This window comes from Arvicola amphibius, chromosome 8 (genome assembly GCF_903992535.2).
Source record: "Arvicola amphibius chromosome 8, mArvAmp1.2, whole genome shotgun sequence".
In the NCBI taxonomy this organism is placed as follows: domain Eukaryota; kingdom Metazoa; phylum Chordata; class Mammalia; order Rodentia; family Cricetidae; genus Arvicola; species Arvicola amphibius.
Genome location: NC_052054.1, coordinates 10,542,544 through 10,561,474, shown reverse-complemented (window position 1 = coordinate 10,561,474; position 18,931 = coordinate 10,542,544). Strand labels below are relative to the sequence as shown.

General features: G+C 47.0%; 1 protein-coding gene across 3 annotated transcripts in view; it reads left to right on the top strand.

Moving 5' to 3' along the window:
* The window catches only part of Arid1b (AT-rich interaction domain 1B), a 360,006-nt gene that overhangs the window by 278,800 nt on the left and 62,275 nt on the right, over positions 1-18,931 (top strand). For all 3 annotated transcript variants that reach the window (XM_038338780.2, XM_038338778.2, XM_038338779.2), the window contains one exon: positions 3,580-3,669. In XM_038338780.2, the coding sequence (XP_038194708.1) occupies positions 3,580-3,669 (90 nt within the window). The remainder of the gene's footprint in view (positions 1-3,579; positions 3,670-18,931) is intronic.

The following is an 18,931-nucleotide window of genomic DNA, read 5'->3' as shown; positions in this document are numbered from 1 at the left end:
GCAATCAAGGAAGATGCCTGTGTCTACTTCTGTTTTCCACATACATGCACACGCATGCACCACATGCACACACATGCCGATTGTTTTCATTAAAAATAAAATCCATAATAAGGAGCAAAGCCCTCAAGTTCTGAAGAATTCCTACCTGTCCCTAAAGTCAGTTCACATCACATAGGCGAAGTCCGCTTTGGAGGTCAAGCTCGTGCAGAACCCGGTACCTTTTGCTGTGTGCCGTCCACTGACAGCATGCTACAGAGCCCTTCGCTTTTCCCCACATGTGGCAACACTGCGGGAGAAACACTGTCACCTTCCTGCTGTGCTCCTTAGAAGCAAGATGTGGTCCTTTCCTCAGTGAGTAAGAGGTTGATATGAGAACATAGCTCTCCTCATACAGAAATCCGGTTAACACACATGGAAGTCAAAGGGGAAGTAGGAAGTCACCATTAGCAGATAGATATCCTTGTGGTAAACCTCATAGGCAGGAGCTTCTAATAGATGCTGAAAATAGCAGGTGAGGGTTTCAGGAGACATGAGACTCGGATAAACCTCAAAAGGGAAGTGAACGCCAGCCAGACCCTGTAATCCACATGATCACCAGAAGTGGAACGTGTCCGTGTCCCGGCCCCATGATAGGTTGCACAGAGAAGGGTGTGGTACTTCTCTCTGCTTGTCCTCGTTTTCAGTGATGCAAATGTCTTACCCTGACGGGGAGCATCACACAGAACAGCTCATTAGGACTCTCCCAAAGTGTGGAGGTTATATATGAGGCATCAGGGAAGACTGGGGAACACTAAGGGGACAGTGGGGGACATGGCTAAAAGCAAAGTTGGATGATCCTAGAAACAGGACATTTACTGGAAAAATTGACAAATTCAAATAAGGTCCCCATAATTACGTTATAGTTGCATAAGATGCATCCATGAGGGGAGGTTGGGTTCCAGGTGTAAGGTGACAGCAGACTGTTCTTGGTGTTTCAACTAAACAAAAGCAGAAGCTAAGGTAATGTACCGGCGCCTCACTTTAAATTGCTGCACCCCTTTACACAGAGGTGTTTACACAGCTGTCAGTTAGTAAATACCTAGGTGGGAATGGTGGGATCCGTTCTCATTTGCAGTGGTGGTGTCCTGTTGGATTTTCCCGTTGTGCTTCCTTCATTACAGGTATAGATGAGAGTGGCATGGGGCATAACCAAGGAAGCAGCCCCTTGCTTTGAAATACGGTTCAAACTGAATTATGGAGGTTGGAGCGCCTAAGTTTGACTTGTTTACCTTGTGAGACTGTGTCCTCCTTTGAAATAATTACCAAACTCTGAAAGAGTTTATTTAAAATTAGCATATATAAAGCCCCACAGATTTGAAGGATTTACTTCAGTTCATCAAAGGCTCTGGATTTCCTTCTGTGGACTGTGGACACAGTGAGTTCTCCTGTGTTACACTTCACACGTGTTACTGCTGTAACAGCAGTGATGCAGTTACCCCTGCACGCACACAGGCGGTCATTCCCCAGTGCTCACGGTTACCTAATAGTCGTAGAAGAGGCTAAGGAAAAGAGGGTGAAAGCAGGGAAATTGGCGGAAACTTTTTTTCTTCAACATTAAATAGCTGGTTGTTTTGTTCAGAGGGTAAATTTAATGTGTGCATTCCTGGTTGCTTTGAAGGGACATCACCCTTCCATTGCACTAGGTAGCCCACAGCAGTGGTTGGCTGTGGCGATGCTGTATGCATGATGGCATGAGTTTCTTGCAGCCTTTTTATATTTGCTCGGCGCATCGTAGGGGAGAGCAGTGCCTCAGGCATGCACAGTGGAAGCCATACTGCCCTGTGTTGACATACAACTGCTGTTTGTTTTCTCGGTGTGAGCCTAGGAATCCGGCCTGTCATGCACAAGCGAGCGTTATAATGGAAGCGCTTACTGTCTTGCGGCAGCTCATTCCCCAGTGACACTTTTAAAAGTCTGAGTTTGGCTGCAGAGTGCTTTAAATTTCTAAATGGACTATAGATTGGGGCCATGGGGCATTTCATTTCATAGGAAGCATGCAACCCGCAGTGGCTACAAAGCAATTTTTGTAGATCTATAGCCGTATCAGTGGCCAGTGTTTGCCCTTGGAGTTGCTTTAGACCAGAATGTTAAATGTTTTGACTGTACAGGTAATTATTTGGTATTAATATTCGGTTACTATAGATGCCTAAGATAATGCCAGTTGGTGCACACTGGGCTGTTTGTCAAGTTGTCTTTGTTATTGGGTGGGCACGTCTAGGGCCTCCTCGTGGCTCAAGGTATCTCCTGAGTGTGACAAAGAAACACTCAGAAATATGTACCAAGCTTTATATTCTCTAAAAGTGGGGTGTCTAAGCCCCCCATAAGAACTTGAGGATTATTTTACAGTTGTGCTTTCGTAACTACTGCCTTCTCCCTGCTGTGGAGATCATCGGCCTTCCATTTGCTATCCTGTGCAAGCATTATTAGAGTTACTCACAGCAGTCCCCGCGGACTCCAGGACTGAGATACATCCATGTGTGTCTTACAGCCTCCAGTGGCTTGAATTGGTGGTGATCTTGAAGTTTCTCTCTCTACTCAGCAGTCATTCTTGTCAGTAGTGGTTTTGGCTATGGGAGAACAGGACCTGTGGAATCAACATAGTTAGTGTCTGCTGTCCTGATCACCTGACCACTACTCAGAGGAATGCAGGGACGTTGTGTGTGTGTTGGGGGTGTCTTTTTCCTATTCATTTTAACAGAGGGATAAGGTAGAGCATAAAATAGCAATATCCCCATGCTGTGAGTGCTTGGGCCTTGAGGGTGGTGTGAAATTCAATACTTTTGAATTCTGCCTTAGAAATGCATCTAAACCTCCGGGCCAGGAAGGGAGTTAATTGTGTAAAGGACCTTTGTGATGCTTAGTTCAGAATTATTCATCAAGCCTCTATGTGATTGGTATCTCTCTCTTATCAATAAAATAAGTGTCTTTTTTATTTCGTATTCTGAGATGATGAGTTATTGTATATTCTTCATGAAAAGGGAGGGAGGACGGAAAAGACATAATTCTCACCTCAAGAAACTTGCATTGTATGTGAAGAAATAATTGAATGAACATTAAATTACTGGGAATTAAATAAATGCTGTTTCTGTATCAGCAACAGAAGTCAACAGTAGCGGGGCAGTGCCCTCTTCAGTGCTAATATACCTCCTACTTTGTGTGTCTTAGTGAATCTCTGATTGCTTATTAGAAATTGATGTTACAGTATTGATTGGCTATCACCGGTGAGTGAATGCCAGATGTTTTTCATTCTTATCCTGGGGGCTGAGTTCAGACTCCAGAGCTAAGCTTGGCTGGCCGTCTTGGGTGTCTGGGATGTCAGATTGCAGCCACTGGTTGGTTGCTCCGTGAGTTTGAAAAGCCATTCAGAAGTTTTTGCATTTTTAAGCAGGTCATTTGGTAAATATCTTTATCTGCTTCATATTACAGGGGAAAGAAGTCCTTTGCTTTCTGAGCTTTCTTCTCTGCTTTTGTGAGCTGTTAACTGCATCTTGGTTTCTGTAGTCGCAGTATCAATCCATGTTTCCCTCCTGTGTTTTACAGGCAGCCAGATGCCTCCCCAACCGCCAGGGAGCCAGTCAGAATCCAGTTCCCATCCTGCCTTGAGCCAGTCACCAATGCCACAGGAAAGAGGTGAGTCTCGGGTCATCCTCAGCAGTCCCACTGTAGACAGGTGGATGAGGTTGCTCACCCACACAGATCGTGTTTCTTGTCAAATGAACACAAGCTTTCATGAAGAGGAAGCTGTCTTTCTTATAGATTGGGTGACATTTGGCCAAGGATGACTCAAGAGCCAAAGAATATGCATCATGAAACATCATCTGTACACATTTTGATAAACTAATGTCTACATTTGTGTGTATGTGCATGTTTGCATGCACAAGTGTGTGCTTATGTGTGTGCTCAATGTGTGTATGTGCATGTGGGAGTATGTGCATATGTGTGTGTGCATGTTCATGTGTATGCGAGTGTGTGCATCTATACATGTATGAGTGTATGAGAGTACGTGTGTCTGTGTGTGTAGGACAACAGTTTTGACTGATCACTCATTCCTGTGGTGTTTGCCTCAGGTCTTAAGCACATAACAAGACCTTGTATAAAATCGTAAGGTCTTCGGACTGGAGTCCACTTGGAAGATCACATGGTCAACTCTCTGGGGTAGACTGTAGAGTTCACATTGATTCCCTCACTAGAGGGTTGGTGGCACCCTGGTCAGAAAAGGAGTGCGTGCTTTCCTGATGCTTCCAAACAGATGTTGTCTTGTGTCTGCGAACTCTTCATTGGCGTTACTGGGTGCTGCGTGTCACTCCATGGTGTGTTCATAAGGCCTGGTGTCCCTTAGGCTTGTCCCTCAGTCTTTTTGTCATCGGTGGGGAAGGTACTTTTGCCTGGGGGCGGAGGGCAAGGAAAGACAGTTTTAACCCAGATTGGCGTAGAGAAGGGCTGCGCATCGCCCCTGGGCCAGGGGTGATTTTAACCTAGTTTCATATGGACTACTTCTGTTTGTGGGTCAGGTGGATTTTACCTTTTCCACATGGGTAGGCATAGAGACACAAGGTTCTGAGTGCTGGTGGTGCCTGGGTGCTTCTGGGAGAATGGTAGCAATGGCTTTGAAATTTTAAAGTGTGTGTGAGCCATGTGTACTTATGAATCCCATTGCTGGGCATGCCCCAGATTTCTCATCAGGAGGTTGGGGGGGCACAGTTTAGTCGGCATTGTTGACAGGCGCCTAGCTGTTGCCAATGTGAGGGGATGCAAAGGGGCTATGGTTCATTGGTCCTGGCTTACAGCTTGGGTCTGAAGTTGGGCCAGTGAGGTGGCAGTAAGAGGAATCGTTCCCGCACTAGGCACGTACCCACTCAGACCAGGCCAGCACTGAGCAGGACATAGATAGCTCTTGTTTGGAGGCCCTAAAATAGTAAGTACAGCATACTAGGTAGCAGAGAGACTCTCTCACAGCCCTGCACAGCCTTTCCCCAGCCCTTAAAACTGGTGAGATTTGACAACAGGAACACAGGCATAGACCTGACATCCGTGGGGACGCTGAGTCCGATCAGCTCACAGGGCAGGCTGTAGGCATTTCCCCTGCAGAGGCTTTACCCTGCTGTCATTTCCTCCCTCTTACTGTTAGTGTGCTTTGGCTAATTTGCTGGCTACCTGACAATCTGGGTGGTTGGAGCAACCATTTCCTTCAAGTAGCAAGTTACTAATTAGTTTTATAAGTTGCTAGATCTTTTATGAGCATATTCCCTAAACCTCCTTCCCTAAAAGATCTGCCTAGATAGCTTCCTTTGTCAAAAGAGCTCTTGTTAAATTATGGGCTGACATAGAGGAGTTAATTTTCCTTTAAAAGTAAGAAAGGGGGATTAAAAGAAAATAAGCTTCTTATTTGTTGAAATTTTATAAGAAACGTTTGTTCTTAGCACCATTTGATACAATAGAAAAAAACACTTGTTTTACATATTTGCTAGCTAGTCTCTGTCTTCAGAATGTCTCCCTTTCAGACCACAGGTGTTGTCAGGCTCGGGGCTGAGATAAGCACGCCGAGTGGCTGCCTTTCACACGTGCTGTGATGAGATGAGATGAGATGAGGGGAACCCTGAGCCCCAACTCTGCTCCTCGTGTGTGTTCTAGAGACACATGCTGTCACTCACGTCAAGGACCGTGTAAGCACTTACCTGAACACAGGTCCACACAAAGATGCTCTAAGCAGTGTCTGAGCCCTACCTCAAGTCCCCATGACACAGCAGTGTCCTGGAGCCAAGTCCCTCCAGGCTCACGCTGTTGGATGAACTCTTTTAGCTTTTTGTCCTGATATTATCCCTTCTGCTTGGCCCGTGTGTTCTTCCCATCAACAAGCAACATACCTGGTTTAAAAGAGCTTCACAAATGGCAAGGTCTCGCTGGCGTGGGTCTGAACAACTTTGGTATCTGCAGGCCATTACGGTGCTCACATACCATCAAGGACGAGTTTCTGAGTTCTGCAGTCCCTACTCCTTCCTCTCTGTTGGTGGCTCTGTCGAAGGACATTGGTCATGAAGCCCTTTCCACACATTGTACTTGGATGCAGATGACCATGGCTCACTACAGCTGTCTCTTCCTGCACACAGATGTGGCAGCATGGCTTCCAGAAAGGAGAGATGCTTTGATGTTGATTGGCAGTGATTCTCAGCCTTAAGGGTCAAACGACCTTTTCACAGTGGTCGCCTATCAGACATCCTGCATGTCAGATACTTACATTACGATTAATACCAGTAGCAGAATTACCGTTATGAAGTAGCAATGAAATAGTCACCACAGCGTGAGGAACTGCATTAAAGGGTCCCAGCACTAGGAAGGGGAAAACCACTGTTGTGGGGCTCTCTCTACACTTTCACCTATTTTCATCTTAACATTTCATTGACACTTCATTCCTGAAACATTTACTAACTGAAGGATTCTTTTTTAAAAAGGTTAAAACTTGAGTTTGATATTCTGTAATAACATGTATTATTTATCAGCTTTTGTTGGTGTGGCAAAGATCTGACATAAGTAATTTGACAGGTGGAAAGGTTTGTTTTAGTTTGGGCTTTCAGAGGTTGTAGTTCAAGATCAGCTGGCTCCATGGGCTGGGGCTGGGGTGAAGCGTCACAGAGAAGATGGCACACTGGAGCGTTACTCCCCTGAGACACCTGGGGAGCACAGACAGATGGGACAGGATAGGCTTCCTCCACAGACAGGCTTCCTCCAGCCAAGCCCAGCTCCTTCTTAGCTCCCACACTACCAACACTACCATCAGACTAGGAATCTGTCCATGGATAAGTTATTGACTAACTCCGAGCCTTCGCGATCCAATTATGCAAACTGTGATTGAATCTACCACCTTAGGAGCCAAGACCTCAACACAGGAGGCTTTGGGGGACATTTCATAGTTAAGCTGTAACAACAGGTTTGTTCCTGGTTCTTGTTTTAAACCAGCTCTTTCTGTAGAACCATGTTACATCATGCACAATTGCCATCATCTGGGCAGAAGGGGTAGCGTGGTAGAAAATGCCCCAGAGGCGTTTAGGCTGGTAGGAGCCTTGTTTATTTTTAGTGTGTACATCTTAGACTTCCTAAAGAGCAATTTGAAAAACTTATCAATGTGTGGCCCGTTTCTCAGGATGGCTTGGACTATGGAATAGTCATCTGAGTAGATAAATAGGTACAATAAGTACTAGCATTAAAGGGGTCACAGTTTTAACCCCTAAAACACTGTAAACCTAATAAAACTAGTAAATGCCCTTCTGGTTTATTAGATTAGCAATTAGGTAAAAATATTGAAGGAAGCCTTATTTATTTGGACAGATGTAGAGAGGTCAAATTTAATTTTTCGCAAGCCTTTTAATTGAATCTCCTTTTAATTTTCACAGTGGTGTCTAGTTAAATATTCATGTTGATGCTGGTGGCTTTCTGAAGGGCTACACTAGAACTGGATTCCCAAAACCAACACAGCTTGTTAACCCTTTTCATCTAGCGTGCCAGCAGGGACTTCCTGAGCGTAATCCCACAGTATTTGAATAATTAGAAGGTAGTAATGAGGATTTAATTAGTCCTTGAGATAGGTTGTAACAGAACCCTAAGAACTTTCCCTCTCGGACACGGATGGCAGGCAGAGTGATGGCGCCGCTAGCGGTGGTGTACTCGAAAGTGTATTCTGTGGCTTGAGGCAGTTCTTTGGTGCCGCTGTGTGAGCATCAGATCAACACAGGAGGCATCCTGGGCCAAATCTTCCAGAATTGTTGAGCAGCGCCCCAACCTTCATTTTCTCTCCATGCCGACCTACATAGAGATCTCATTTTTCTCTCCCTGTTCAGAAAGAGGAGTTGCCATAGCAGCATGAGTGCTAGCCGTGCCTAACTGGGGACCACTCCTGCCCTAGCAGATACCAGCATCAGCAAAATCGCATCAGTACAGCCACGAGAAGAGCAGCAACAGAGTGTTGGCTTTTTATAAATTTCAAGTATTTTGTGTAGTCAAGCACCATAGGGTCTTTGGCCGTTTGTCAGCAGAATCACACAAAAAGAAACTTGGAATCTGATCTGCACAGTGCTGTTCCTCAGTAACTGCATTTTATTAATAAAATTATTCTGGTACCCAGGAAAGCATGTAACAGACCGGGGGTGATACACATTGAGATGTTTTTGTGAGCAGCTACAAAAGGGGAGTCAGAACTTAGGCAGTTAGGATGGGCCCTTTAGTGCCTAGGTGTCATCGTTCCAGCCGGAGGTTTAGGTGTTAATTTAGACTGGGTTAGGAAGGAACGTCTTAATTGCTACCACATTCCTCTTCTGTTCTTACAGTGTTTCTCTTTACCAACTGTTGGTGAGTATCAGCTTCTCTTCCAAATGAGCAGAATTTCTCATCAAAATTCCAGTTACATATTGTATGGAAAAGGCCTTTCTCACACTGTGTACGTATGTTTGTTCATATCTGTGCTCATATGTACAGGTGCCTTTTTCAACAGCTCTACGTCTTATTTTTTGAGACAAGATCTACACTAGACATTGACCTTAGCAGTTTATCTCTACCAGCTGGTGAGCCAGAGAGTTCCAGGGGTCCACCGTTTCTACCTCCTTGGTAATAGGACTACAGGCATGTGCTGGCACCCCTGGTTTCTTAAGTAGGTGCTAGAGACCCAAACTCAGGCCACCCAAGCCATCTCCCCAGCTCCTTTTTTTGTACTTTCTGGCGCTGTGGCGCAGGAAAGGTTCTCTTGGAGTCTCTGTGGGTCCCTGAGCCCCATGAGCACACACCCAGATCTATGTGGACAGCAGAGGCACGGTGAGTGCCTGACACTCCCAGAGCCAGCAGTCCGTCAGTGTTCATGCCATTCAGGACAAGTCTCCCGAGCAGAGAACCAAGAGTGGTGTGTGCCGCGTGCCTCCTGCCATCAGTGTGTCTCTGGCGTTGTGGGGGCATCTGGAGTCTGCACGTCTGATTTCTATCTCTAACCCTGCCAGAAGCATCTCCAGCTGAGGCTGTGGCAGCCTGTCTAGAGACCTCACATCTAGAGCCTGTCGCTGATGGCCATCCTACCTCGCCATGCTCTTAGATTCTGAGGATATTTACATGGAAATAAGTAAAAACTTTAAAGTTTCCAATATCATGCCTGGTTTCAAAGTGATAACTATCCCAAAAGCTGATTTGTAAATTGTTGGGGTTTTTTTTAAGTTTCTTCTGAATGTTGATTGACCTAATTTCTAATTTTAATTCATCTTTTTATTACTTTTTTATCTGCAGTGTATCTATCTTAGTGCCTCTTCATTTAGAAATTATCTGTAATCGTAGCACTTCTCCTTCCCTTCTCCTTCTGCCCCTCCATGCACCTTCCTGTTCTCTTAGTCATGAGTTTTTTTATTAATTGTTATTGCACATTTTCATATACATGTGTTTTCAAGGCTGACCCATTTGTATTAGAAAACCAATTGGTGTACTCTTCCCTGGGGTAGACTATTTCTCCTGTTCCCAGCCTTCCTATAATTCTTTCTGTAGGGTTGAGGCCTCGTAGGCTTTCCCCTAACCACTTTAGCATTGTGTGTTGTTCCTGTCTTGCCCGTGTTTGGCTAGTCTTTTTGGTGAGCCTTGATGGGTGTGGCTTCTGATATTTCTCAGAGACACAGTTGTACAGCAAACTCTGATCCTCTGGGTCTTAGAATCTTTCCATCCCTTCCTCCTCTGCGATCCCTGAACCTAATCTAACTTGCTGCAGTAGATTGTAGATGTGTCCCTTGGAACTGGACTTCACAGTCTACGTTTGATTGGTTGTGGTTTTCTGTAATGGTCTGTCTGTTGCAGAGAGAAGTTTCCTTGGTGAGGGTTGAAGACTACACTTACCTGTGGGCATAGGGACAGATATTTATAGAATGTAGTTAGGGATTGTGGTAAAGTGGTGGCCGTAGGTTCTCCGAGATCCATGGCGTTACTAGCTCTGGATAGGTGACTGGGTTTACAGTACCCAGCATGATTTCCCTCTTATTTGACTGACTGAACTCCTGAACTGTCAAAAACAGATCAGCATGTTGGTGCTAAACTCAGAGGCAGCCAAGAGGAGGGTAAGGAATGGGAAGTGGGTTTGGTGTTTAGTTCTGATGGGGGAACCTGCAGAGAAAGGCCACCGCCTGCCTCTGGTTCTCCGCTTTGAGACTGACAGTAAGCCTGCCCACACTGAGAAGTTCCAGGGATGTGCGGGTTATTGAGGGTGTTCTGTACTCCTTCCTAGCTCCTTCTAGATTTAAGGAGAAATTGCCTGCTGACCATTAGCAGCAGCCCCCATCTCCTCCAAAAGCAATTGATTAGCCTCTGTTCTTACTGAAGGTGACCTGCAAAATATGACAGTAAACTCAAATGGGAGGTTGCTTACAAGAGATGGTGTCTGGACCTCACTCTAGAGAGCTTTCTGAGCTCCTGAACCTATGGACTTGACCTCTAGGAAAGTGTCTCACAGAAAGTTGGAAAAACATTATGTACAGGAAAACTCAGTATTTGCTGATGAGTGTCTGTTTGACTCTTAGGGTGTTTTAGAGGAGACATGGTGCTGACGAGTGTCTGTTTGACTCTTAGGGTGTGTTAGAGGAGGCATGGTGCTGTCACTCCATCAGCTCCTCGCTGCCCAGGAATTGTGCATGTGACAGTTACTTCTGTCAGGTCAAGCATCTGAGAATGTCTGGATCTTGGTAAATTCAGTATTGTATATTTGCATAAAATGTGTTTTCCTCCTGATCCTTTTGTGTTCCCTACCTCAGTGAAAGACCATTTTTGCCTTTAATCCCAAGCCAAAAAGCTAAATCACCCCGGCCTGGGTCTCCCTCTGAGTGGTCATGGGGTTCCAGTAGCTCCTCCATGTATCAGCTCCCCACATGAGCTGAGCAGCCAGTGTCTCCAGGTACCCTTAGCAGGTCTGTCTTTCTGTTGAAGGCCCATCTCTGGGCAGCCCTATCTTCTCTTTCTGGGCTCTCTCCACACCCTGTCTCACAGTTTGCTACCACATTAACCCTGTGTTAGAAGCTCTGTGTACACTGACTGACTGGTCTATGAGCTGCCAGGCTCTTCTTGCCTGGCTCTCACTTAGTAGTCAGGTCCAGATCACTGACCCGTGTTTAGCTTCAGAGTCACTGTTTGTCAGGTGTGAGGTGAATGAAGAGGCTCCTGCATGCTGGGACCTCCGTCCCCCATTGGTTGAATGTCACAAGCTAAGGCTGGCAGCTCTTGGCCACTCCCAGGTGGGTAACACTGGAGCATCACAGGCCAGTGCTCCATGGAGGCCAGGACTGTGGTCTCCTCCACCTCAAATTCCAGTGTTTCCCGTCCCATGTCCAGACTCTCCTTTTCATCTGCAGTGTTGATGGAGCCGAAGATCTGGGTTTTAAGTTTTAAGTGGCAAACTTAACCATTAGTTTAATGATTTTGTGACCTTGGACCTTTGGTGAAATCTGCTTCCTCATACATAAAACGAAGGTCAGAGCGTCCTTTGGACACAGTGTGCATGAAGCTAAAGAGGACCTTGTCTCTGAAGTGGTGAGCGCAGGGCATTGGTTATTAATAAGATGAGCATCATGTGGGTCGCTCAGATGAGATGGGTTGAAGCCCACAGAGAGAGCTGTTTGCATCTCTAGAAGTGATTAAGAGTGCCCACGGTGCCGGGGCCAGCCACTCGTGCGCTTCTTTCAGCCCAGCAATGCACTTACCCTCACGGCCTCAACTCGGAAGACAACTTTGCAGTAGACATTAGCGTAGAGAAAGGCTGAATGTTTTGTCCCCATCTACCAGCTGGGTAATCAGTCTGACCCTCCCCTGGCTCTAATTTACCCGGTGATAGATGATGTCACTTTGGATGTAAGTCAGCAGCTGAGAGCGAGTGGGGTGGGCAGGGGCGGCCTAGTGGCTGCTGTGGGGCCTGCGTGTGAAACTCCGCAGTCGCAGGGGAAGGAGAAAGAGCGATTCTGCCAGTTAACCTAATGGCACAGCTGGCGCAACACAGGGGGCCTGGGTTAAAGCCTTGAATGGGTCATTAGTTCCCGTCTTCCTTGAAGCAGTTCATGTGGTGAAGAAAAGCGGGTAGGCAGATAAACACTGAAGATATTAAAATGGGACCAGAATGTTTCTTACAGCCCATTTTTCTCTCCAGATAGGAATGTGACACCTATTTGTGAGTGTAATGGCCATGTCTGCCTTTCTAGTGGAGACACGGTGCTGAGGCGGTGCTGCCTGGGACCACTGTGACACACATGTGTGACATCTATTGAAATGGCTTGCAGAAACAAGTAATTCTGAGGGGGTTTTTGTTTGTTTGTTTGTTTGTTTGTTTTGTTTTGTTTTGTTTAGCAGATGCCAGCCTGAAAATAGATTGTCCCTGTGCCAAAGGAAAAGCATGTTTGTGTTTTGGTGGCTTCTGGAGCTTTGTGTCTTACAAGTGCTCTTGTAGCTCTCAGCAACTGACACGACAGCCTTTGGTGAAGCAGTTGAATAGAGTGTGACTGGGGCCTGGCTCTGCTGCGTGAGCCTGCTGCTCACCTCGGTTCCTCTGCTGCGTGAGCCTGCTGCTCACCTCCATTCCTCTGCTGCGTGAGCCTGCTGCTCACCTCCGTTCCTCTGCTGCGTGAGCCTGCTGCTCACCTTGGTTCCCCTCCTGTAGGACAAACCATTACTGGGTTCTTACTTGACCCCTTTTCTCCAACAATCTTTGCAGAATTTTCTATTGCATACATAAATCATGGATAGACAGTTGGAGGCCAAGACCCTGGTTAAAAATCCTTCAAGTTTAGCTTTGCACACATAAGACGGCACTGAGGAGAACGCTGCACCCTTCAGAAGCCCTGGTTGTCGCTCCCCATTATGTTCCGGTTACGCCGTCATTGCTGTCCACCCATGCTTGCCGCCCTGACGTTAGAAAAGCTGCAGCCCGTTCTCGCTCTTCATCTGGAATGTCTGTTCAGGCTCTTGACAGGAAGTACTCATTCTTAGTCTCCTCCTCTCTACCTGTCTCCCTCATATGCCAAGAAGGCTGTACCCTTGAGTCATGGGCCACCCAGAGCTGGCCAGGCCTGGAATGGCTTGAGATTGGCTGGCTTGTCTTGTCTGACCCACATATTACATATACTGTGGCCTATCAGTTATTTCTAGAACCAGCTATTTGGAAGGGGTCTGTGCTTTCTGGATATTGAAGTCAGCTCTGGCTGACCATGGAAAGAAAACTTAACAAACAGGCCCTAGGGCCACTGCAGGCCAGAGGTGCTTGGGGACAGCATTCTACCTGGGGGATGTAACCACTTACAGGGACCTAGAGTGTGGTTTGCTTCACTAGTGAATAGGTTGTAGGGGAGCCTGGCAAAGAGATGGGGGTTGTGGCCTGAGGTAAATGGTGGGTTATCTATAAATTCCTGAGGAGTTTGTATCTGTCTCTTAAAAGCATCTGTGGGCCAGGCGGTGGTGGCGCACGCCTTTAATCCCAGCACTCGGGAGGCAGAGGCAGGCGGATCTCTGAGTTCGAGGCCAGCCTGGTCTACAAGAGCTAGCTCCAGGACAGGCTCTAGAAACTACAGGGAAACCCTGTCTCGGAAAACCAAAAGAAAAAAAGAAAAAAGAAGCATCTTGTGTGTATGCATCAGCTCTTCCTTTCATTTCCTCATATAAGGGAGGTGCAGTTTTCAGAAATGGCAACAGACAGACTCCCATGTGATAGCTCCACATTCTAGCCTGAGTTTTCTGACTGGGTTTTCCCACAGTTTTCATGGCTGCAGGCACAGTGGAGCTGGGCAGAGGGGTACATTGGCACATGGTTAGGTGGTGGAAAGCTGTGCTTTCTGCCCTGTTCAGCACCCAGTCTTCCTCTACTGTCGGTTGCTCCTTCTCACGACAGCCTTCCTTTGGGAAGGACTCTGAACACAAGGCAAGAAGTGGTCAATCCTGCTTTATACAGTAGAAGTGCAGGGCTCTGTATGGAGCTGTCCCGTGAGTCACTCTGGGCATGTGTGTTTGCTCCAGCCGCACACCCAGAACTGCCTGGGCAGATGAGAAAGGAGGCCTTAAAGCCACAGTGCTCACAGTCTGTGGGAGAGCTAGTTACAGGAACAGATCGCTATGTCAGCATGCTGGCTACTCTAGCACAGAGGTCATGCATGCTGCTGGCCATGCATGAGAAACACCTTCTGTCCTACAATGCCAAGGGTGGTGACAGGTGGGACCAAAAGGGTGGGAGTCCCTGAGGATAAAGGTGCAAGGCCTTTTGGCACAATGCAAAAAGGAGGACTTTAAGCAGTTTATCTAACTGTGCTTTCCCTAGTGAGTTTCACTTCTCATCTGACTGCAAATTGTACATAGTAGGGATAAAGCTTGTTTTGTGAGCCAAAGGGTACATGAATAAATAAAACACATGCACATGCTTCTGCACACATTAGTGATGGTAAAAATATCTCTTATAAACTGTATGTTGTGTATTTAATTCCATAAGTAGCACAGGATCTCATCTTTTCCTTTAAAAAGGTTCTTTTTCTTCTTTAGTTGATGAAGGCTAGAGTAGAATGGGGCCTGCAGGTAGATTTGTGTAACATTGTCATGAACCTAGATACCAGCTTGGTGGCTTAGGTTGGCGCTCACACAGTGAATAGAGTGTTGGTAGGCTCATTGTCAGGCAATAGCTGCCTTGTATAGAATCCACGGGACTCTTCAGCACAGAGAAGCGTGCTTTTGTGTACACTTTCCCTGCTTGACTCTCAGAATGATCCCATAGCCCAGGAAAAGAGGAGCCTGCCCTGCCCCGTGTGGATGCTCATGGCCACCCGTGCCCTGCTCCACGTGGGTGCTCACAGTCACTCGTGGCAGAGGCAGGTCAGAGGCTGTGCATCTTTCCTGGCCTGCTCAGGTTTCTCCCTCCTAAAGGGCATTATTTCCGTGGCTGTCCTCATTTGCAGTGTGAGAAAGCAGGTGTTTGTGAGGAATGTAGCTGTGTACAGGCCCAGAGGCAGTACATTTACGTAGGAAACTCCTTGTGTGTGTGTGAGAGAGATGTAAGTTTTATCTTCATGGGGATTTCTAATAAACATTCTTCTATATAATACAAATAATTGCCTAATCTAGCGCTTTGTCCCACTTTTGAATTTCCTCCTGTTAGATACTTGGTTGGGACGTGTGATTCTTTACTACATACAGTGGCTCAGTGCAGAGGCTTTTCATCCTGTGCTCTCTAAGCTTCCTTTGCTAGAAAGTCTGGCTTGTAGCTAGCGACACTTCACACCTTGTACAAGTACAGCTGTGTTCTCTCAGCTGTCAGCTTTTCTCTTCTCTACTGTCACAAACTGCCATTCTGTAATAATTTCCTAAAAGCAAAATACAGGCAAATAAACAGTAACACCATAAATAGGCAGAAATGTTTTTATTGAAATATGATTTTTTTCCTTTTGAGGGAGAAGAAATGCTTACAATGCCCATTTCCTTCTGTGAAGATTTAAAATAATAGCAAAAACAATTAAATGACCAAGTCCAAAGAACTTGCAGACATAGCCCTCCCCCTCCCTGCAGGAGACAGCAAATATGTCTGACTGAAATGACAGAGAGCTAACTAGAGCTGGCATGCTGGGCCACAATCGAGCCCCTAAGATGAGAAGGGGCATGCAGAGCTTAAGAGTCTAGTTGGTATCTGCATAGCAGACCTTGACACCAAACTAGCCCCCAACTGTGCTGCTGTGACCCAGACCACCCCTCCTGCTGACTACTTGGGGACAGGCTAGTTGCTCTTAGTAGTGTTTATTGGGAGCTGATGGGGCTAGGTCTTCTTACGCTGGCTTTCTCCTCACCGTGTGTCTGTCCCCACGTCACAAATGAGGAAACAAATCATAAGCATGAATGTGCTGTTCTAGATTTGGACAGAGGGGAAATACTGCTTTCTCAAGCAACTTCTGCTCACTTTTCACCAATCCCTTTAGAAGATTATGTCAGTATTCCGTAACTGTTTAAAAACTGAACGTCCTGGGGCCTGGGAGTGTAACTCAGTGGTATATGCCTATCATGCACCAGGTCCCAGGTCCTAGTCCCAGCACTGCGGAGTGGGGGTGGGGGTGGGGCAACTAGAAGTGTTCTTTAGTAGGATTCCTGCTGGTGGCTAGCCTTGAGTCCATATCGACTGATTCATGGCTGTGTGGGGCTCTGGCTGGCCTTGCCACTCCAAACACCGCTCCCCTTCAGTCCTTTCTTTATTCTGCACATTGCAGCAGCATTGGCTTGAAAAGCGTGCCGGGTCCTGTCCCTTGGCTATCGTGGCATCATCTGGCTAGTGATGGTATTCGAACCAAGAGTCCAGCTCTGCAGATCGCAGGGCAGGCTGTAAGCTCTGTGCATTTGGGAGGTTGCTGCTGTATGAAGACAGTAGCTGATATGTACAGACAGACGGCAGGAGCACAGGATCCTAGAGGAGCCCAGAGCGGCATTCATTCAGATTCACTCAGAAGAAGAAAAGTAGAAAGTGCAGTGCAACCGCACACTGTAGAGCTCCTGAAGAGCGACCGAAGCAGTGGCCACCCTAGCAGGAGACTCTGATGGGAAGCGGAACAAGTGGGTTGCTTCCCAGGACGTGCCCTTGCCAAACCCCTTGGAACGTGTACACACCTGAGTCCCCAGGTGGTAAACATCAGCTTATCCTTTGTTGATGTGTACTGCGTCCCTGAGTCAAAAGGCATCCTTGGCGATGTATAGACCAGGAATTCACCTTTCATCTTGCAGGGCTCTCTCCCATGCTCACTCTGTTGAACCTTACAGGAGTCTTTATTTTAAGAGGAGGCAACTGGGGCCCCAGAGAAATTATGTAAAGTTGCAAGTTATAGTAGCACTGCGATAAATTCATTTACATATCTGACCAAGTAGATTCTGAACTGAAGAGGCAACCCTGGGAGCAGGCCTTCTGTCCCCACCAGCACGGTTAGTTGGTGATTGCTGAGATAAAGTTCTGAGCTTGAGCAGGGACACCTGCACAGTTGAGGGACAGCTGAGTGCTGAAAGGGCCTGCGCTGCGTGGCAGCGCTGACCAGCCACGAGGGAAACAGTCGCACACAGCCCCATGGCGCTGAAGCGCCTTTTCTGTTAGCCAGGGCGCTGTCTGAAAACCTGGAGGGTTTTCTAGGAAAGCGCGATACGGCTTCGTGGATCATCTGAAGCTGCAGTCATTTAGAGTAATGTCGGTGCCCTGATTCCCGCTTGTCTGCAGACTGGCAAAGCAAACATTTTCTCTGATGATTTCTATCTAGGAGCTGCCAATTGAGCCCAATTTCATAAGATCCCTTTTTATAAATAAATTAGATGGATAATAAGAAGCTCTCCTCGCTTTCATTGTATGTCTCTTTAGGCAGAAGCTGTGTTAGAAGGACTCATTTTGTTCTCAGGAAATGTAAACCCCGGCCTCTGTTACCTGGTGGCTTTGCTTTCCTGCACTTAACTGCCTTCCTGCTGGCCTGTCTTTCCCTGCAGCTGCAGAGGTCCCACTCTGGGTTCAGCTCTGAACAGGCATACCTGCCTCTCCCCAGCCAGAGTCCCCACTGAGGAACGTGAGCATTCTCCCCCAACACGCTTGCGATGGCGACCTGTCTCAGGTTGCCTTTTGTCAGTGTGCTACTTTGAACACATACTTCTGTTGGCCTAGGCTGCTCAAGGGGATATTGCTAACTTTGTATTTCTGAAGAATTTAAGCATGTGGTTTCTTGGTGCATTTAAAATAACTGTTTATCAAGAACCTACTGTATTATGTACTGCAGCATCCTGGACATCTGTCCAGTTATTCAGAAAGCAGTTTGGGTCAGGTGTGGTACTGCCGCCACTCATTCCCATACAGGGAGTACACCAGGTGTGTGCTGTCCAGGGAGATCCAGCCTGCATTGTGGGATGCATCCCGTGTGCCATCTACTCTGCCACAGACTTAGGCTGAGGCGTTGAATGTGACGTCATCTTTGGTTTTTGTTTTGTTTTGTGGCATTTCTTAGTGAGGAAGAGAAGGAATAAGTTAGTTAAAAACAGTCTAGTGGCTGAAGAAAGACTCCTTAGAGCTTTTCTTCCAAGCATGGAGAAGTCCCTAGATACCAGAGCACATGTCAGAGCCAGGTAGATGTGGCAGCAGCCTCTGACCCCTGTACTCAGGCAGAGGCAAGCTGGCAAGCTGAACAAGCCAGAACTGCTAAGCCTGGGTTCAGCGAGAGATGCTGTCTTGTAAATATGATTGAGAGTGGTCGAGGAAGACACCCAGTGTCAACTTCAGCCCTTCACATGCATGTGCAGTAGGTGCCCCCACACATGTGAACATGCATGTACACACCACATAGGCATGTCGAAATGATGCTGCACTTAGAGGTGATGAAACGGACTTGGAAGGCATCGAAGAGAGTGTGGGAAAGGTGATCCAGCTTCTGGTTGGGCAGTCAGGGAACGCAGTAGAAGGACGAGCACATGAAGAGACTTATAAGAAGTAGAGACAGGACAGAATTGTTGAAGGACGGCGCTTGATAAAATCTTCTGGGACGGACAAGAAGGCTGGCAGATAGGGAGAGAAGCTGTGTCAGTGGGGTCCACATAAGGGGCCCCCAGCAGACGGTGTATTGCAGGCCTCGGTGCTGCGGGAAACTGTGAAGGGCTTCGTGTGAGTGAAGGGTTTGTCTGGTACCTCTCTTTAGTTCTGAACGTTAGCTCCTACGGCTATGTAGTAAGGACTAAGAGGAGGGGCTTGAGTAGTTAGACCAATAGCGGGAGGCAGGCTTTGAAGAGATGAGCCAGTGTGCAACAGGGAGAGGGGACTGTTGACAGAAGTGGCTGGGCCTGTGATGACATCACATACATGGGACTGTGTCTGGCAGAGCAGATTCCAGGCCTGTGATGACGTCACACACAGGTGGGACTGTGGCTG